Genomic DNA, 22,370 nt, shown 5'->3' on the forward strand with positions numbered 1-22,370 from the left:
TGTGCTTTAACCTCCAAAGTCTGACTGACTCCCCCAAACTAAAAGCATATGTTAGTGAAATATCTCTTTTCCTACCCCTTCCATCATAACTGAGCTCCATCTTTTAAAAGTTGGATTTAGCTTTTAAAAATGCTTGTTGCTTTGACTGGTTTCACATGATCAGTCTGGTTCATGTGTAGAGCAAAGGGCTTCCTGAGTCTTAAGTCTTGATCACATGCTTGTGTGTGTGTGTGTGTGTGTGTGTGTGTGTGTGTGTGTGTGTGTGTGTGTGTGTGTGTGTGTGTGTGTGTGTGTGTGTGTGTGTGTGTGTGTGTGTGTGTGTGTGTGTGTGCATTCCAGACTGTGAGTACCTGATCAGACACATGCTGGTGCTGGAGCCCAGCAGGAGACTGTCCAATGGAGCAGATCTGTAAGAACAAGTGGATGAGGCAGGGAGACCCTGACCCAGACTTTGACAGGGTGAGTCTCATGCAGCGTTGCCAAGTCTGTTTATTTCCTGCAACTTTTGGGCAAAATTTGGCTTGTTTTTAGAGACACAGGACACCATCGCCCTGTCATTCAAATTGATTCCCCGACCTTAAAATACGGGACAAAGTGCGTCCCGTATCAGTTCAATACGGGACACGTCTTTTAGTTTCCAATTACGGGACGATTACGTATTTTAAGGGACGGGGGGCAACCCTAGCGCACAGTATACTCCACTTAGACAGACGACGTTCAATGTCATTTAGAGGTTCAGCTGGGACTACAATATGATGTCATTCAGAGGTTCAGCTGGGACTACAATATGATGTCATTTAGAGGTTAAGCTGGGACTACAATATGATGTCATTCAGAGGTTCAGCAGGGACTACAATATGATGTCATTCAGAGGTTCAGCTGGGACTACAATATGATGTCATTCAGAGGTTCAGCTGGGACTACAATATGATGTCATTCAGAGGTTCAGCTGGGACTACAATATGATGTCATTCAGAGGTTCAGCTGGGACTACACTATGATGTCATTTAGAGGTTCAGATGGGACTACACTATGATGTCATTTAGAGGTTCAGCTGGGACTACAGTATGATGTCATTTAGAGGTTCAGCTGGGACTACAATATGATGTCATTCAGAGGTTCAGCTGGGACTACAATATGATGTCATTTAGAGGTTAAGCTGGGACTACAATATGATGTCATTCAGAGGTTCAGCTGGGACTACAATATGATGTCATTCAGAGGTTCAGCTGGGACTACAATATGATGTCATTCAGAGGTTCAGCTGGGACTACAATATGATGTCATTCAGAGGTTCAGCTGGGACTACAATATGATGTCATTTAGAGGTTAAGCTGGGACTACAATATGATGTCATTTAGAGGTTAAGCTGGGACTACAATATGATGTCATTCAGAGGTTCGCTAAATCTGTCTGTTGGGTGCCTACGAGATGTTCTTAGTTGTCTCCGCCAGGAGACTATGTTTTCACCTTCCACCCCCCCCCCCTCGGCCAAGCTAACATTGGTCAAGCCTCACGTGACACGTGACAATACGTTGAAAGAGTGTGCTCTGATTGGCTAGTGAGACGCATGACGTATAGCGGCCTATAAATAGATATGTCACTTTGAAAGAGTCTGTGTCTCTTTCAAAGTGAGGTAAGACAGGAATAATCACGAAATGAATCACGAATAAATTCCAATATTTGCTGGCGGAGACTTGTGCTCCGAGGAGCACATTTTCTAGTTCCTCCTGCTTTAAGTTCATTCTGTCAGAACTAGTGACTCTTCATAAACACAACCTATCACTAAAGAGGGAAAAACCTCCATACCTCCCTCACTGATTATACACAGCACTTCACCGTCACAATATCCATGTATTCATTTAACCTTCTCTTTCTTTCTCTCTCTGTCTCTCTTTTTCATTATTTCTCTCATTCTCTCTCTCTCTCTTATTCTCTTATATATGTATTCTCTCTCTCTCTCTCTCTCTCTCTCTCTCTCTCTCTCTGTCTCTCTGTGTCTCTCTCTCTCTCTCTCTAGTTAATAGCAGAGTGTGAGCAGGTGAAGACAGAGAGAGAGACAGAGCTCATCAATGAACAGGTGTTGATGGCCATGTCTGAGATGGGTCTGGACCGAGAGCGCACCCTGCAGGTGAGACGCGCACACACACACACACACACACACACACACACACACACACACACACACACACACACACACACACACACACACACACACACACACACACACACACACACACACAAAAGGGTTAATAAGAATCGTTTAATCAACTAAATCAATTACTCTCTGAAAATTGTCTTAACATCTCCAGCACCAAAAGCCCTTGCCATAGTCAGTTCAAAAGTACAGTTTATTTAATTTTGATAGCTTTTAAACATTTTGTAGATGCTTCTCTCGGTGCCGCGCTACGAGCTTGTAGACCTGCTCATTTTTTTTTAAAGATTGTGAAAATGTGTGCAAATCTTTGAATACAGGGACCCCCATGAAGCAAATATGAGTTAAAAATGTTCGCCTAAAAAAATATATATATTCAAATAGTCCATGAGCCAGAGCCCCAAAATTAAGCAACGATTATCTAAAGAGTGGGCAAAACCAAACCTATATTAAATTGTTCAAAGGGTCAATATGAGTAAATAAATATATGATAACCTTTACACAGGAGCAGCTTTTTCATGGTTATCACACATTTTGTTATTTTCCCCATACGTACATGACAGGTGAAAAAATGACAAAATTTAAAATAGAGTTATCATAATGAAACTTCCTGAGTTGATTACTTACATGAAGACAATGATTTATCGTATTACAAGTTTTCTGAAATCATATATTTAAATATGCAAATTAGGCATTAGGAAAATATGCCCAAATTTGCATACCTTTCATGAATCAACATTGGAACATTGGACAAAGCCAGAGTCAACATACTTATTTCATTGTGTTATGATGTTAAGATGAGTCAAAGGTTTTTAACGAGGGAATGTTCAATATCTGGCTCAATTTTGGGGCTCTGGCTCATGGACTAAATGCCTAATTTGCATTTGTCTGGGTCATGGACTAAAAGATTTGGACACATTTTCAAGATTTTTCAAAAATAGCAGATCTACAAGCTCGTAGCGCGGCACTCGGTGCCGCGCTACGAGCTTGTAGATCTGCTATTTTTGAATAGCCAAAAGTGTAAAAAATAATGGTTAAAGTGGTAAGAATAATGGCTTCCATAACTAGCATGCTGACTTTCCAGGAATAGAAAGCCTGCCGTTTCTATCAGCTTGGATTCCCCGTCTATGATTGGCCCACAATGTTGACAATCACTGATCTACAAGTACTATTCTTTCCCCCCATACAGTCCCTTCACACAGACGCGTACGACAACTACAGCGCCATCTACAGTCTACTGGCCGACCGCCTCAAAAAACACAAGACCCTCCGCGTGGCGCCGCCCACACCGCGCCCCATAGGCTATCCCCTCAACGCTGTACAGGTAAGCCCCGCCCACACACCGACCGCGCCCCCCTTGGCTATCCCCTCCTCCATGCTGTACTACTGGTGAGCCTGAGTTAAAGGGATAGTTCACCCCCAAAAGATGAGTCACCCCATGGAGACTTGAATTCATGGATATGTTTGCGTTCTCTCTCCTGATTGGATGTTACGGTTATCAACGTTTTACTAACGATTTGGAGAGACAGACACTTGTTACTGAACATATTAACGCTCGTTAGCAAATCACATTACTGTGTGAATAAATCTGAATATGTTTAACACTTAGTTATTTTAACCCATTAAGACCTGGAACGCATCTGTGTCACTTTTTCATTTGAGTTAAAAAGCATTATTTTACCCTTTGGGCTATTCAAAAATAGCAGATCTACAAGCTCGTAGCGCGGCACAGAGTGCCGCGCTACGAGCTTGTAGATCTGCTATTTTTGAAAAATCGTGAAAATGTGTGCAAATCTTTGAATATAGATATTTTTAACCCATTGAGACCTGAAGCCGATTCTACATGTCTCCTAAATCCCAACAGTTTTCTGAAAAACGTATGTTTCTATATCAGTGGTACTCAATCTTTTTCATATCAAGGACCCCCAAAATGATATGTATTTGGCTGCGGACCCCCATCAAAATATTTTGTTCCAGGGACCCCCAGAAGCAAAGATTTGAGTTAAAAATGTTCGCTTTAAAAATATATATATTCAAAGATTTGCACACATTTTCACGAATTAAAAAAAATAGCAGATCTACAAGCTCGTAGCGCGGCACTTGGTGCCGCGCTACGAGCTTGTAGATCTGCTATTTTTGAATAGCCCAAAGTGTAAAATAATGCTTTCTTAGCTCAAATCTAAAAATGACACAGATCCAGGTCTTAATGGGTTAAAGCGAACATCTTTAACTCAAATCTTTGCTTCTGGTGGGTCCCTGGAACAAAATATTTTGATGGGGGTCCGCGGCCAAATACATATAATTTTTGGGGGTCCTTGACGTGAAAAAGTTTGAGCACCACTGATATAGAAACATACGTTTTTCAGAAAACTGTTGATATATAGGAGACATGTAGAATCGGCTTCAGGTCTTAATGGGTTAACAAAAGAAAATTACTACTTGCAGCCAATTTTCAAATGATGTGTATACATTTTATACATTTGAAAACTTGTGAGATGGGACATTCTGCATAATGAGTAACTTTCTACTTTTGTTCTTTTAAGTACGTTTTGATGCCAATACCTTTGCACTTTTACTCAAAGTAAATTTTGAATTCCGGACTTTTACTTGTAACAGAGTGTTTCTACATTGCAGTATTGATACTTTTACTTAAGTAAAACATGTGAGTACTTCTTCCACCACTGACCGTACAGTGAGGTCTTGTGATCTCACACTGAGAGACACTCAGTCCACATTAACAGAGAGAGAGAGAGAGAGAGAGATGTCCCCCCAACCCATATCTGTCCCTCACACTGTTTTAAGAAGATTGTATACCTGTTAAATCCTGTGTGTGTGTGTGTGTGTGTGTGTGTGTGTGTGTGTGTGTGTGTGTGTGTGTGTGTGTGTGTGTGTGTGTGTGTGTGTGTGTGTGTGTGTGTGTGTGTGTGTGTGTGTGTGTGTGTGTGTGTGTGTGTGTAGACGGATCAACAGGGTAATCCCGTCAGCATGACTGTCCCTCAGGTCCAGCTCATCAACCCAGAGAACCAGATTGTAGAGGTGAGTGATTGTGTAAGTTACACACACACACACACACACACACACACACACACACGTTACTGTCTGCACAAACAGTCTTTATTGACCAAGTGTTCAGGGCAGCGTTGATTTCGTCGACTGAAACTAGGACAAAAAATGTAGGTCTACTACCTTCTTTCACTGATGAAAACGACATAAAAACTAAGCTATGATGACTAAAACTAAGACTAAATATATGGACAATTTGGTCAACAAATACAAACTAGACTAAAATGTTAGTGAGGGATCTAGTAGAGAAGAGATCCAGTAGAACTAAAAGACAAGTTATTTTATGTTCGTTGCGCTCGGGAAGGGGTGGAAAATATAATCGATTCAGCAATTAATCGCCATTCAGACATGGAGGATTATAGAATCGATTATTAAAAATAAAAATCGATTATAAAAAAAACTTTATTTTTTCATTCTATGGCTAATTGCACAGAGCAGCAGCAGCCATATTTTGGTTGGTTATCATAATATTGAGAAGCCTTTGTTATAAGTCAGTATTATTTTACAAAAAAGGACTTGTTTATTTTCTTGTTGTTTTTCTGCAATTGTTGATGTTGGCAAATATAACCTTCCAGCTGACAGTGACACATCTCTTCCATTAGTTTCTATTATCAATAAAAGATAATGGAAGTAAATTAATCGCAATAATCGCAATTTAATTGAATCGTAGCCCTCGTAATCGGAATCGAATTGAATCGTCAGGTACCTAACAATTTCCGCCCCTACGCTCGGGTGTTGCGCTCTGAAAAAAGCCGATCCGTGGCGCGTTGTGAGCTTGTAGATAGGCTATTTTCAGCATGCAACCAAGTGTAAAATCAGCCATTACGACACCATCAACGCCATCAAGGCACCGCCAACATACATTTTAGTCGACTAAAATCGTGTGATATTTAGTCGACTAAAACTAGACAAAAACTAAAACATTTCAGGTGACTAAAATATGACTAAAACTAAATGGAATGTTATTCAAAAGACTATGACTAAAACTAAATCAAAATGTGCTGTCAACATCAACACTGGTTCAGAGGACTTGGCAGTGTTCATGTAAATGGTCCTTCACACATACTCTTAATTGTTCATTAATTAATCTCCAGGTACTCTTAATTGGCACGGGGATCAAACGGTACGATGTTACAATGTTTGGGTCTAGCACTCCTGTGGTTCTCAACCTTTTTCAGGCTGCGACGCTGCTTGTAGATCTGCTATGTTCACAATGTTTGCCTCTTTCTGGGCTTCCTTTTTTTTTTTTTTTTTTTACTTCTTCTTCTTTACATTTTTCACTGTCACCTAGGGACCCCCCCCAAAAATCATTTTGCGACCCCCCTGGGGGTCCCGACCCACAGGTTGAGAACCACACTCCACTGAGAAAACCCATTGTTGATGCGCAATCTCTTTCTTATCTCTTTAAGACCGGGAACGCATCTGTGTCATTTTTAGATTTTGTTGGGCTATTCAAAAATAGCAGATCTACAAGCTCATAGCGCGGCACCGAGTGCCGCGCTATGAGCTTGTAGATCTGCTATTTTTGAAAAATCATGAAAATGTGTGCAAATCTTTGAATATATATATATTTTTAAAGGTAACATTTGTAACTCAAATCTTTGCTACTGGAGGATTCTACAAATGTCTTCTAAATCCTAACGTAAAAAAAAAAAAGTATGTTTCTATATCAGTGGTTCTCAAACGTTTTCATGTCAAGGACCACCCATAATGATATGTATTTGGCCGCGGACCACCATCTCAAAATATTTAGTGCCAGGGACCCCCCCCCCCATGAAGCAAAGATTTGAGTTACAAATGTTCGCTTTAAAAATATATATATTCAAAGATTTGCACAAATATTCACGATTTTTCAAAAACAGCAGATCTACAAGCTCGTAGGGCGGCACTCGGTGCCGCGCTATGACCTTGTAGATCTGCTGTTTTTGAATGGCCCAAAGACATCTAAAAATGACACACAGATGCGTTGCCCGGTCTTAATGGGTTGTTTAGTACAACGTGGGCATAACGTCCTCCTCAGCGTTACATAACAGAATGCAGAGGAAGCGTTTGTGCCAACGTGCGTACATCCTTCTGTTTTCATACCCGCTAGGCACGCCATAGCTGAGTGGGTAGAGCCATATAGACCACCTAGTCGTGGTGTTGTGAGCTTGTAGATCGGCTATTTTCAGAAGATTTTTAATACATTTTTTTCACTTGAGTACTTTTACTTTTGGTACTGTACTGTAGTATATTTTGATGCCAATACTTTTTTTTTTTAACCCAAGTCAATTTTGAATACCGGACTTTTATTTGTAACAGAGTATTTCTACACTGCAGTATCGATACTTTTACTTAAGTACGTTTTCACCACTGTTAAACGGTGACCATGTATGATTCACTGGCTCAGACACGCACGCACACGCACTCACACGCACACGCACATGCACACGCACTCACACGCACGCACGCACGCACACACACACACACACACACACACACACACACACACACACACACACACACACACACACACACACACACACACACACACACACACACACACACTGCCAAGTACCATTACTATTATTAAGTCCATGTGTGTCATTACTATCCCTTGCTGTCGGTTTATAAGGAAGTCCCAAACCGTTAGTGATCCAGTGGATCCAGTGTAGTTAGTATTATTTAGTCACACGCTCTTGTTCATATATTTCATTGGTTCAATATTTGTGACCAAATTTGACTGGGAGACAGTCAGTCATCTAGCATTTCTTCATGTCATATGAAAGCAGGGAATCATAGCAAAATAATGATATATCGGTTAATAAGATTGAGTGAATAGTGCTGAAACTACAGCTTATAGAACTGAAGTCAAGTTAAAGAAGTAGTAGAGAAAACACCGCTTGAATAACGAGGTTGCTGTAGCTCTAACCTTTTATCTTAGCTACATGTTTATGCATTTATTTCATATTTACATGTTGATTTAACCCATTAAGAACTGGAACTGTGTCATTCTTAGATTTGAGCTAAAAAGCATTATTTTACACTTTGGGCTATTCAAAAATAGCAGATCTACAAGCTCATAGTGCGGCACCGAGTGCCGCGCTATGAGCTTGTAGATCTGCTATTTTTGAAAAATCGTGAAAATGTGTGCAAATCTTTGAATATATATATTTTTAAAGCGAACATTTTTAACTCAAATCTTTGCTTCTGGGGGGTCCCTGAACAACATATTTTGATGGGGTCGGCGGCCAAATACATGCCATTTTGGGGGTCCTTGACATGAAAAAGTTTGAGCACCACAGATATAGAAACATACGTTTTTCAGAAAACTGTTCAGATTTAGGAGACATGTAGAATCGGCTTCAGGTCTCAATGGGTTAAGCTCTGACATTCTCTAGTATATGAAGAGTCTAACTGGGCTAATAACTCATTTTGGATAAAACAAAAAAACATTTCTGCTTTCCTGAAGAATGGGCACCAGCGAGATGACCGTCTCCCAGACAAAAACACTCACATTTATAAAAGTACTTTTGTGCCACACTCAGGTACAACAAAGTAGGGCCGTCATTTATGAAGAAAAAAAAAGAGAAAAGTTGAAATATGGAAATACAAGGTCTTTCAACCCGACAGCAACGTATGTTTAACACTTAACCTGCCTGAGTTATTTCAGATTTTTGTTGCATTTGTCTGCCAGAGATTTTTCATTGAAATTAAAAAAAGTACTCAGGAGCCGAGATACAGGATTTTAAAGTTTTAAGTTAACAAGGAAGTGGATAGGAGTCTTAGATCTTCGAAAAATCATATCTCCTTGGTCTTTGGGTCAATTTTTTTTTTAATGCAAAAATAAATACATATATATATATATTCTTTTTTTCTTCTAAAAGCGCATATATGCGTTATTGGCAGAAAATGAGTTAAGTGTGTGTGTGTGTGTGTGTGTGTGTGTGTGTGTGTGTGTGTGTGTGTGTGTGTGTGTGTGTGTGTTTGCAGCCTGAAGGGAGCATGGCGCTGGACAGTGACGAAGGGGAGGAGCCTTCTCCTGAGGCCATGGCCCGTTACCTGTCCATGAGGAGACACACCGTGGGCGTCCCGGACCCCAGGTACACACCCTGTTTCTTTTAGTGGTATTGTTTATGAACAGCTGAAATCAGTTTGTGTACCTCCTCTGCATGCAAGGGCTAGATGTGTGTGTGTGTGTGTGTGTGTGTGTGTGTGTGTGTGTGTGTGTGTGTGTGTTACGTGTGGCCTCTCACGTCACCCGAATCCGCACGTACAAATTAATTATTCGCCCGTTATCCAACCGCAATAATTATATTATCCAATTTAAATATCCGCATCAACCGTTTTTCCCGTACTGTATGTCAAAATATTATTATTTTCTGGTATTCCCCGTTAGTTTTAGTATTAGTTGTGCCGTGCGATGCGATCACAAAATGCATTGATTTAGCCTATGGAATGTCGGTGCGTCTTTTCTTTTTTTTAAACCGGTGCTGCGCTGAACATACAGAGCACACTGCTCTGCTGCGATGAACAGACAGACTCCGTGCGGCATCCAACATACTGTAGATGCGGCATCCAACATACTGTAGATGCGGCATCCAACATACAGAGCACACTGCTCTGCTGCGCTGTTCAGCGCAGCACCGGTTTGAAAAAAAGAAAAAAGACGCACCGAGAATCCATAGGCTAAATCAATGCATTTTGTGATCGCATCGCTATCGCATCGCTGTTATCGGATTGAATGGGTTAACATAAGGATTTAGTGAAACATCTATGGAGAAATGAATGTGAGTTTGACTGAAACATGGCCACTGTTGTGTTCTGTTTATCATCTGTCATGTGTCATAGATCCAAAACTGTTACTTTTCTACAAGATCTACAAGCTCAAAACGTGTCGCGTTTTTTGCACTGCGTTTCGAGCTTGTAGATCTGCTACTTTTGATACTTTTGTGTGACGCTGAAGTATGATCAAGTAGGGCATTAATTTACGAACCACAAACACAAAAAGTTTGAATATGGAGATAAGAGGTTTCTGCCCGACAACAACGATTATGTCCGTTCCTCACATTATTTCTCTCTCCCTCCGTCTCCCTCCCCGTCTCCCTCTCTCTCTCTCCCTCTCTCTCCCCCTCTCTCCCCCTCTCTCTCCCCCTCTCTCCCCCCCCTCAGGGCAGACATGCAGGAGGAGATGCAGAAGCTGCCCCCGGGTTTCCCGCGGGGGGCGGGCGTCCCCCAGCCCCCCTTCCCCCTGCCCCCCTTCACCCCCAACATGGGTCACATGCACACGCTCATGCCCACCCAGAGCCTGCAGCCCACCCAGCAGCTGGAGTACAAGGTACGTTAACACTCACTAAAATCACTTTATTCTAACCCATTAAGACTTCTACAAATGTCTTCTAAATCCTAACAGTTTTCTGAAAAGATCTATGTTTTCTTTCCCGTTGAGAGTTCTCAACGGGCCTGAAAATTAAGGCTCGGCCCTAACTGGGCCCGACTGGGCCGGCCCGAGGCTCGGGCCGAACCCGTCTATTACCATCATGTTAGGCCCGAAAAAACCCGAGGGGAAAAAAAGGGGGAAAGATAGTATTATAATACTGAACTAAACGCGGGTGGATGACATTTTATTGTGAAAATCAGAGAGCACTGTTTCTGCCACTTGTGTAACTTCACACAGCACGCCGGTCAGTTATCTTAACTCACAAAAACACATTGAACATCCTGTTAAACCTTCAAATTAAAACCATCTGACAATGTAAACATCGACACATGTGTCGATGTTTACATTACACATGTTTACAGTACACATGTGTACTGCGTGTATGCACGTTCTCGCGCGTGGCTATATATGGAAAGCAAAAATAAATAAATATATATATATTTGTTTTTCATGGAGCCCAAGGCTCGGCCCGACCAATTAGCATACTTTTGAGGCCCGGCCCGCCCCGAAAACGCCGGGTCGGGTTCGGGTAGAATTTGAGAACTCTATGGTTCATTCATGGTGATACGATACGATTCAATGATTTAAAATCCATACAGTATAACTATTTAGCAAAAACAAATAATCTGTGTGGAGAGTGGAGTTTTTTAAGGGAAAAAGTTATTCAGGGTTCCCACGGTCATGAAATTCCTGGAAATATTTTGAAATTAGAAAAACAGTTTTCCAGGCCCTGGAAAAGGTTTGGAATTAATCAAATGTTTTGGAAAATCTTTGGCTATAGTCTCTGTCGGTCGGAAACCTCATTATGTCCAAAACTGTTACTTTTCAGGATTAAAATTCAAAAGCATCAAAAGTAGCAGATCTACAAGCTCAAAACGCGGCGCGAAGCGGCGCGTTTTGAGCTTGTAGATCTGCTACTTCTGATGCTTTTGTGTGACGCTGTATGATTTACAAAAAAACACAAAAAGTTAAAATACAGAGATAAGAGGTTTCTCCCCGACAGCAATGAATTACATTGTTTTTGTCTAACATTACATGAAAGATGGGTTAAATGTGGTGAAATGCAGTGCTACTTGATACGTTGTTAGCTTGTAGATCTGTTCTTTTTGTCACGTGACACCTTCAGGTCCGTCTCGGGGCATTGCTGGCACACTGGTTTAAGAGTCTCATTGTTGCCCTGTTTGATTTCTATAGTCCTGGAAATGGGGTTAAAATACTTTGGAAAAGTTATGGAAAAGTTTTGAAAATTCATTGTTAAAAATGTGCGGGAACCCTGGTTATTATTATGGATATTAATAAGTAAACACAGTGATTCTCTGGCAAATACATGGATATTGTATTTGAACACATTATGGACAAACCCACACCTTGACATGAACACAGAGATTACACACATGTATCCATAAACCAAGTGTAGCGATATGTTAAGTTAATTAAACCCATCTTTTCCTTTTTTCTTCTTAAAATTGTTAAATACAAAGCACAAGAACTTAGTATGGATTAAAACGATTATTTGCATTATGATACAAAGTCAAACAATTCGATATTTTGCTCTTTGCATATCGATATAGTAGATCCTTGAAAATCTAAATCGATTTTTCCATGCAGTTGCTATACCGTTGCGACTCTACTGGATAACATAGCGCAGGGGTCTTCAACAGGGGGTCCGGGACCCCTAGGGGGTCCTCAGAGTTACTACAGGGGGTCCGCCAAATCTTTGTGTGGTATGATTTTTTTTTTTACCTTAACCATTTGAACCCTAGCATCCCTTTTCTGAGAAGAACTTTTGCCAAAAATAGCCGATCTACAAGCTCACAACGCCTCGCGCTGCGAGGCGTTGTGAGCTTGTAGATCGGCTATTTTTGGCAAAGAGATTTGGTGTAGAGGGGAAAAAAAGACGGTTCAAGTGGTTAAATGCCAGAAAATACACATTAATCGAACATATACTGATGATGGTGCTGTCAAAGTCTATGAAAATGTTTAATTTACAACACAATTTTATACAATATGTAGTGGGGGGTCCCTGCTTCTTCTCTCTCTCAGCCAAGGGGTCCTTGGGTTGAAAACGTTGAAGACCCCTGTTATATAACGTATAGTCTTAACCGTTCCTGTCTTTCCCCATCCTCTCTCTCTTTAGGAGCAGTCCTTGCTGCAGCCCCCCACGCTGCAGCTGCTCAACGGCATGGGCCCCCTGGGGCGCAGGGCCTCGGACGGAGGGGCCAACATCCAGCTGCACGCACAGCTCCTCAAGAGGCCCCGGGGCCCGTCTCCGCTCGTGGCCAGTCCGGTGAGTAGAGTGCACAGGTCACACGACGCTATATAAGGGTGTTAACGGAACTGAACTCCATTTTATAATCCACGGGGTCTTCAACAGGGGGTCCAGGACCAGGGCTCCTCAGAGTACTACAATAGAGCAGTGGTTCTCAAACTTTTTCATGCAGGACCCCCCAAATTGACACTTTTTAGCCCGCGGACCCCCATTTGAAAAGATATGCCAGGGACCCCCATAAGAGAAGATTTTTACGGCTCTAGCAGTGATCATTCTCAAACATTTTAATTTCAAGGACCCCCGGTTTGACTTGCATTAGGCTACGGACCCCCATTTAATGGCATTTATATCTCTGGGACCCCAATTTATATTGTAAAATCAATGTTAATGTAACTCAGAGAGTGTACACATGGAACCAAATGGACCCTAACGGGTCCATTTGGTTCCATTTGTACACTCTCTGAGTTACAGACCCATAAGGGTCAATTTGGTTCCTAACTATCTATCATTTAGCTTGGGACCCCCTGGCCCTGGAACTCCATCAAGGACCCCTGGGGGTCCCCGGACCCCAGTTTGAGAACCAATGCAATAGAGCACCAACGTCTGACGTAATTTACACATCCTACCTGGTCCCACCCCCGTTCTGAATCCCCATAGACGTGTTTAATATCGCGTCAAATAAGAACTGTGTTCCAAAAATAAACGAATGATCCCGGTGGTTTGACTCTTCTGGATATGAAGCATCAACTGACGGTGAGAAAACCATAATGTTACTTCTGACAAATTAGTTGAATTTTCTCCAGAAACAGACTGTATGAAATATAAGTGACTGACTATCATAAACGATACAGAACCTCCTCCCTGATAATATCACAGAGACAGTTTGTTTATTTTTGGACCACAATTCTTATATGAGACGATTCTATGATGACCCAATGTTATTCTCCATAGAGACATGACTTTACCAACCAGGGGATGAACGAGTGACGTCAGGACTTCTGTACTCTATTAAATGGACTCTTACATTTGGTTCCATGTGTAAACTCTGAGATAAATGAACATTGAGGATTTTACAGTACTAGAGGTTTGTGCGATGAAGTAACCCACAAACACACAGGCACAATCATGATTACTCACACACACACACACACGCACACACGCACACGCACGCACGCACGCGCATCGCGGACCGCCAGCGAGGACACACACACACACTATACGATCTCTCAGAAAATCGCATGCCTTTTATGTCCAAAGCTGAAGTAATGAAAGTAAGTGAGCGCAATGTCTTTGCATGCGCAGTTTGATCATCCCATAGCTTGCAGGGCTCTAACCATGGCGTCGATAGATCCCATAGCCCGAACTCCGAGCAATCATGTAGTTTCATAAAATAAGAAGTGTACGGACAATATTACATTTGCAAGCGTGAAACGTAGTGTAGTAGATTACCCACGCCACGGCATGCACTATTATTATTATTTGTGCATAGAGTGGAGGCAAATGCACGACTGGTGTGGTAAAATAAGGCAAACGGACAGGAACGGACACACAGGAAGGCGACCCACAAGGAGATTGTATCCTACTATAATTCTAGTAACCTCTGTCTGTCTGTCTGTCTGTAGTGGTAGGTGTCTGTCTGTCTGTCTGTAGTGGTAGGTGTCTGTCTGTCTGTAGTGGTATGTGAAGCTACCCGGTTCTCCTCAGTGGCTGGACCAATTACTCTGATTTTGCACACAGTCATTGACCATTACCATCTGAACTTAACTGTGAAGCCCGTTTTTCAATTTCATCAAATCTCAGCTTCTTATTAGCGTTTATGTGTAAAACACTGTCGCCATGGTTACGGGGCTGCCCAGCTATGGGCCGAACTGCCTCCCGGGTTGTTGCCAGATCATGTGCGCATATCCCCCCACGGATGCGTCGACCGGGTATGGTCTAGTTCATATAATATAGATAGATAGATGCCGGTCCCGAGGTGATCAGACAATGTGTATCAAATGGGAGTCTGGGGCCTCATGGACAGGATCATCTCAAAAACTTAGAATGTTGTGGAAAATGTCATAATATGCTATGTATTGTAGTCACCAAACAAACAAAAAAAGGTTCGAAATATTAATGAATCTAAAATATATGAAAGTTTCACTTTTCTAAAGTATATTTTACTGGGGGGGGGGGGGACGTGGACAAAATATGTTTTCCACGATATTAAAATTTTGGGGTCCTTGAATTTTTTTTATTTTTTTTACTTATAATTTTTGTCCCACGATTTTGTAACCCACATTTTTTCACCCAGTGCCAATTGCCTATGTAATCCTGGGCACTACCTACCCTCTGCCAGCCTAGGGAGAGCCCAAGCTGAAGCTCATGCCTCCTTCAATGCATGAGGAGCAAGCAGGCCACTTCTTATCACCCGACAGGGGGGAGTTTCCCTGGTTGGACATAGCGCGTGGAAGGAACACGTTATTCCAACCAGTTCCCTTCTCCTCCATCAGGCGCCCCGGCTGACCAGGGGGAGGCAGTATAGTGACCAGGATTACTACATGTTTTTGTGAGGGTATTAACTACCCTAGGAGACACGGGGAGAACATGCAAACTCCACACAGAGTAGGCCCTTTCACCAACCCCACCTAGGGTATGGGCGCCGATGACGTGGAGGAGAGAACACGCCCCCAGCGCCCACAGCGTCCCTGGCGGGAATCGAACCCAGGACCTTCTAGCTGTGAGGCGACAGCGCTACCGACTGCGCCACCGTGCCCCTGGGGTCCTTCAATCCGGGGATGCATCTGTGTCATTTTAAGATTTCTTTGGCTATTTAAAAATAGCAGATCTACACGCTCATTTAGATCTGCTATTTTTGAAAAACCCTGAAAATGTGTGCAAATCTTTGAATACATAGTCTTTTTTTAACATCTGTAAAATATGTTGTTCCAGGGACCCCCGCCCCCAGAAGCAAAGATTTGAGTTAAAATGTTCGCTTAAAAATATATATGCATTCAAAGATTTGCGCACATTTTCACGATTTAGATAGCAGATCTACAAGTTCATAGCACGGCACTCGGTGATGCACTATGAGCTTGTATATCTGATATGTTTGAATAGCCAAAGAAATCTAAAAATGACAGTCAGATGCTTTCCCGGGCTCAAAGCTCATAGCGCAGCACCGAGTGCCGCGCTATGAGCTTGTAGATCTGCTATTTTTGAAAACCGTAAAAATGTGTGCAAATCTTTGAATTTTTTTTTTTTTTAACATTTGGAACTCAAATCTTTGATTCTGGGGGGTCCCTGGAGCAAAAATATTTTGAGATGGGGGTCCGTGGCCAAATACGTATCATTTTGGGGTCCTTGACATGAAAAAGTTGGGATGGATGGGGTGTAACGTGGAAAGGACTGGGACATGAGGACAGACATGGATGTATGGATGCCTGTAATGCCAATCCCCAAATAAAATCATGAATCACAATTTTAAAAAAAAGACAACCTCATGACAGCAGATAGTAGGGCTGCACAACATGAGGAAAACACGCACTATGCGAAAACGTTAAATATTGCGAGGACAATATGACTTGCAAACAAATATCGAAGTATACAGTTTGAATGTTTTTTCTGCCTTTATGTTTGCTGCCAACATAAAACCCAGACAATGAATAGTTACTGTATGTATGAACACACTGGGGGAAAAAAAAGTTAGAAGAAATGGAAAGAATTAAGAATTAAGAGTTTTAGTGAAAACATTGGACCTGGACACGGCTTCTATCGACAATGAACATACACCACCGACTTTACAATACAGCTTCTAAATGCTCTGCTTAAAACATTGTCGTCTAATCTAGACAGAAATCATCCTTTGTACCTGGATTGCTGAAATGAATAAAAACCCGAAAACAAGTTAAATAATTAGAGAGATCTCCGAGAGATTGGCCACATTATTTATATGTGAATACGTGTACATGGCACATACATACAGTATACCATTTATTGCAGTTCAAGCAACCTTTTGCAATATGTATATTGATGTTGCTTTTTTTTTAGTGACGACTTCTGTAGACTGCGTGCAGACTCTGCGTGGTACAGTCGTGTACTACGGTTGTGCTACAGAGGTCCAAAGAGTGTGTACGTTGTGTAGGTCACAAGCAGCATGGTTTTCATATGATAAAAATGACGTTTGGCCACACTCTGGCTCTGCACTCCCTCCAGTCCTCTGTGATACACACGGTTTGAAGTCATTCGGTCGGATCGTTCTTGAGAGAAAGATCTCGCAGAGATGTTACGCATTTATAGATTGATTTATAGTCTGGACAACCGTTGTTCCAACCAACTTCACACCGGGCACCACACAGAGCGTAGAGTTTACACACACACACACACACACACACACAGGCAGATATTTGCGTAATGACACCGTTTTGATGACACGAGGGATCTCCAAAGAGTTCTGCGTAATTTATCGAGAACCGCTTGTCCGACCATGTATGAGGATTTGCGTAGATATTCTTTGGAGGAACACAACTCCAACCAACCTCACACAGGGCACTGTGCCATTTTGGGTTCTCTGCGAAACATAAGTGGATCGGGCGGGTGGTTCTCGACATTCACACACACACACACACACACACAGTGATTCTGTGCATTCATGCGTAGGTATATTATGGACACGGGCGAAGGCCGTTTGGGAACGTCTACTCCTTCAGATATGCAATAGCGGTCGTACCCGTTGTCAGAGTACCTGGTCCAGTACCCGTTATCATAGTACTTGGACGTCGGAACGGTGGGGTCTCTCTCCGTACGCGGGGGGGGTGTGTTGGGGATATTATTATTATTGTGCCTCGTCTTGCCTCGTCACACTCTCTGGGGTTGCAGGTGGGGCTGCGTCCATCTATTGATTGTTTTCTTAGTGATTATTATATTGATTACTTTGATTATTAATCAAATAGTCTAAAACATTTAAATATTGATTTTATTAAAGGGTTAGGGTTAGGAAAACAGCAGATCAACGAGCTCACGTGAGCTTGTTGATCTGCTGTTTTTTTTATATTGTTTTGAAATATTTTGATTGGGAACGTATTAGACTTCTCACCTATAATGACACGCCCAAAATAGGAAAAGATTTTTATTGGTATTATTTTTAAATGATTGATTATGGATTATTAAATGTATTAAGTTTGATGTGCTGTTGCACCGCTAGACCATTTGGTTCTCAAAGTGGGGTCCGGGGACCCCCAGGGGTCCTTTTGGGGGGGATACCAGGGGGTCCCCAGCAAAATGTGTTTAAATCGTCACAATCATTTTAACTCCATCATCCATATTCTATACTTTGGCTATTCAAAAAATAGCAGATCTACAAGCTCGTGGCGCGGCACCGAGTGCCGTGCCACGAGCTTGTAGATCTGCTATGTTTTGAAAATAGCAGATCTAGCAGAATCTTGAAAATGTGTGCAAATATTGAAATCCAAAAATTTCAAAGGCGACGTTTTTTTGCTTCTGGGGGGTCCCTGGCACAACATATTTTCAGGTGCCGGGGGGTCCGCGGTCACACATTACATATTAATAATTCGGGGGGTCCTCCTCGGGCATGGGAAAAGCCACTCAGACGCTGGGAAGGAAGGAGGCCTGCCAGGTGAGCAGGTCTGCTCCCTTCTGCTCCACCAGGTCCATGTAGGACATGAGGTGCTCCTCCGTCACGCTCTCCTCGCCCAGCTCCAGGCAGAGCTGCTTCTTCTCGCGCCGCGCCACCTTGCTCAGGATGCTGTCGCTGATGCCCTTGAAGCGCTCCAGCACGGGCCCCGTGGCGCGCAGCATGAACTCCACGTTCTGCAGCCGGGCGTCCAGCTCCAGCTGGCTCGCCGCCGTGGCCGCCATGAGGCGGAGGTGTCGGCGCGTGGCCGCCGCGTCCTCCTCCTCCATCTTGCGCGTGGCCGCCTCCACCTGGCCCCGGTGCGTCTTCAGCTCCTCCGCCTCGTCCGTCTGGTCGCCGATGAACACGGTCAGCTCGGCGTTCATCTCCTCGCCGCGGACGTAGCGCCACACCACGCGGTCGGGCTTCAGGTCGTGCTCGTCCACCACCGAGCGCACCCTCAGGAACACCTCCTCCAGCGTGGCCACCGGGTCGCCCCCGCGCGCCACCCACGCCCGCTCCTCCTCGTCCGGGTCCGTCCGCTGGCGGTTCTTGGTCCGGGCGAACTCCACGCGGCGCCGCTCGCGCGCCAGCGCCTCCTTGGCCTCCTTCATGTCGGCGCCGTAGGCCGCCGCCTCCCGGGCCTCGTTCCCCCGCATGGCCTCGGCCCGGCGCTGCGTGGCCACGCGGGCCTCGTACGCCGCGTGGGCCCGGTCCGTCAGCTCCGTGGCCTCGCGCCGCACCTCCCGCAGGTCGGCGTCCAGCCGGGCGTGGAGCGCGCGGAAGTGGAGGCGCACCTTGCGCAGGACGTCCAGCTCGTCGCGCCGGCGGCCGTTCCGGACCTCCCGCTCGTCCAGGGACGTGCGGGCCAGGTCCAGCCGCACGTCCAGGCTGAGGATCTCCTTGCGGTTGAGCCCGGCGCGGCCGCTCTGCCGGTCCGCCGTGCCCTCCTTCTTCTTCAGCGTCCTCAGGACGCCCGAGATCTCCTTCTCCAGCTCGGCCTGGCGCCGCCGCTGCCGCTCCACGGCCTCGTCGGTCACGTCCATCTCCAGCAGGACGCCGAGGCGCTCCGTGTGCTCGGCGTCCTGGACGCCCTCGGCGAACAGGAGGCTGGTCTGGAGCTCGGCCCGCTGCCTCCGCAGCTTGTCCACCTCCCGCTGCTGCTTGCGGACCACGTCATGGCAGTGGTTGGTGTAGAGCTGGCGCTTGCGGCGCTCCCGCATCAGGAGGCGGTAGTCGCGGTGCAGCTTGTCCAGGGTGACGGCGAGGTCCTCTGAGGACGAGCTGTCCGTAAGCATGGTCTCAGAGATGATCTTCAGCGTATTCTATGTAACGTTTATATATTTTATACTTATATATAAAAGCTTACCGCTCAGCTCTTATATATATAATATATATATGTGTGTGTCAGTTAGTGTTTAGACTGACGTCAGCGTGTTGCTATGGCGATATTATTTCGTTTTTCAGCGTTTTTAAGGGACTTTTTAAAGGAGTAGTTCACCCAAAAAAATGACGTATGTTCTATCTATTACACACCCCATGACACATTGAATTCATGGAGTTTTTTTGTTTTGTTTTTGTCGCATTCCTAAACCAATAATCTTATGACTGGCGGTCTCTCCGGTAGGAGACTCAAGCGATACTCTTTGTGTCTCCTACCCAAGGCCGGATCATCCACAGGCCGTTGGGGGGCGAGTGCCCTGGATACATTAGCATCTTTCCGCCGGTCATTACATTATTAGGCTTAGGAAATCGACAAAAACAAAACAATCTCCATGAATTCAATGCTTCATGGGGTGTGTAATTGATAGAACATAAGTCATCTTTTGGGTGAACTACTCCTTTAATGTTATGCTGAATCCATTTCTCATCTTTGCACATGCACTGACATCCTCCTTCGTAGTTGTCTTAACCCATTAAGACCTGAGGCGATTCTTACAAATGTTTTCTAAATCCTAACAGTTTTTTGAAAAAAATCAAAAAAGAAAAATTTCAATATTTAAAAAAAAATAGCAATATTTTTCAAAAATAGCAGATCTACAAGCTCATCTGCTATTTTTGAATAGCCAAATAAATCTAAAGTGACACAGATGTGTTCCAGGTCTTAATGGGTTAATACACTGTTTCCCAAACTCTGGGTCGGGACCCATGTTTGGGTCGTGGACCCATTTGTCTGTGTCACAAGTAAATATCCCTTTTTTTGTTGTTTACAAAATGTTTAGTTTGTTTGTTATTTCAAAGGATTTTTAAAAGGTTAATACAAAAGAAAACAAACAAAAAAAATCCATAAATAAAAAATAAAAATAAAAATAAATCAGAAGCAGTGAAAACGTGCCGCGAGCTTGTAGATCGGCTGTTTTCACTAGTTTGTGTTCCAGGGAGAAATCAAAGACCGATATCGTGCAAGATCATCCCCTACTGCAGGGGTGATGCAACTTTGATGATGGACATACCATTCTATGTCACACAAAAGTAGCAAAAATAGCAGATCTACAAGCTCAAAGCGTGTCGCAGTGCGACACAATTTGAGCTTGTAGATCTGCTATTTTTGTTATTTTGATTTGGAATCCTGACAAGTAACATTGTTTTTAATTTCAATCAATAATATATCAGTACTCAGTGCGAGGCGTTGTGAGCTTGTAGATCTGCTATTTTTGGCTAAAGTTGTCCTCAGAATAGGGATGCTAGGGTTCAAGTGGTTAACACATTGACTGCCATCGGCTAATCTCAGAACATCCATCGTAGTGCCAAGCTATTTCTTACCTTTTTTGTTTTTTTGATTCCGTCATAGGCCCCGCTAAATCCGTTTAAAATCCGCGTTCATTTGGTTCGACACAAACACGGGACCCGACCGAACAAAACGCTGAAAACCGTGCCGCGATCCGACACTGCATTCTGGAGAACGAGAGGAAAACGCTAAAATGGTGGATGTGGTGAGAAAAACAACAAGCCAGAGATAATGGCGTCCAAAGTTGATCGCTAGACAGGAAACGGAGGCGGGAGAAAAACCGGAAACAGTATTATTTCGTTTCCGGTCCGCCCCCTTCGAAACCGGAAGTGCAAAAAAAATCCGGAATCTGCACCTGCACGATTTAACATGGGAAAACACCCGCCCCGTAGGACTACGGGAACGGCAGTTAAAGGAGACATCCGGTCATTTTAAGTGTTATGTTTGATGTGTGTCAAATCACTTACCAACGTAGAAATGAAAATCGCGTGACTCCACAGATCCCCCTATCGACCCCCACCGTTGGCATTATAGGAGTATATAGGATAGCAGCAATTCGCCTATTTTAACAAATGTAAAGTCTGTTTTTTTCTCCTAGTACTCATTGTGGAGTCCCATGATAACGTAACAGGCGCTAAAACTCCGAGAAGCTAACGGCTAATAACAGAACGAGCTAATGCTGGGGCTGCTTATCTCTCTGCATGGCAGCCCCAGGTTGCCAGGTCGGGAGAGAAACCAGCAACCAGCATTAGCTCGTTCTGTTATTAGCCGTTAGCTTGTCGGGAGTTTTAGCGCCTGTTACGTTATCATGGGACTCCACAATGAGTACTAGGAGAAAAAAACAGACTTTACATTTGTTAAAATAGGCGAATTGCTGCTATCCTATATACTCCTATAATGCCAACGGTGGGGGTCGATAGGGCGATCTGTGGAGTCACGCTATTTTCATTTCTACGTTGGTAAGTGATTTGACACACATCAAACATAACACTTAAAATGACCGGATGTCTCCTTTAACGGTTGGATTTAACGGCCCGTAGGACTACGGGCCTGGCAGTGGATGTGTTAATGTAAAAAAAAAAATCATGTCACACAAAGATTTGGCGGACCCCCTGTAGTAACTCT

At 43.6% G+C, this 22,370-nt stretch overlaps 1 protein-coding gene across 1 annotated transcript in view; it reads left to right on the forward strand.

Annotated features, from left to right (window-relative positions):
* sik3 (SIK family kinase 3) overlaps positions 1–22,370 on the forward strand; it is a gene marked incomplete at its 3' end in the record, with an annotated part of 125,266 nt that overhangs the window by 45,561 nt on the left and 57,335 nt on the right. Inside the window, 8 exon segments of the mRNA XM_084065148.1 lie at positions 340–395; positions 397–459; positions 2,021–2,131; positions 3,345–3,479; positions 5,114–5,191; positions 9,191–9,300; positions 10,370–10,535; positions 12,775–12,924. Coding sequence (XP_083921274.1) covers positions 340–395; positions 397–459; positions 2,021–2,131; positions 3,345–3,479; positions 5,114–5,191; positions 9,191–9,300; positions 10,370–10,535; positions 12,775–12,924 — 869 coding nt within the window.

Source organism: Gymnoscopelus microlampas, assembly GCF_963454915.1.
Source record: "Gymnoscopelus microlampas genome assembly, chromosome: 8".
Taxonomy (NCBI): domain Eukaryota; kingdom Metazoa; phylum Chordata; class Actinopteri; order Myctophiformes; family Myctophidae; genus Gymnoscopelus; species Gymnoscopelus microlampas.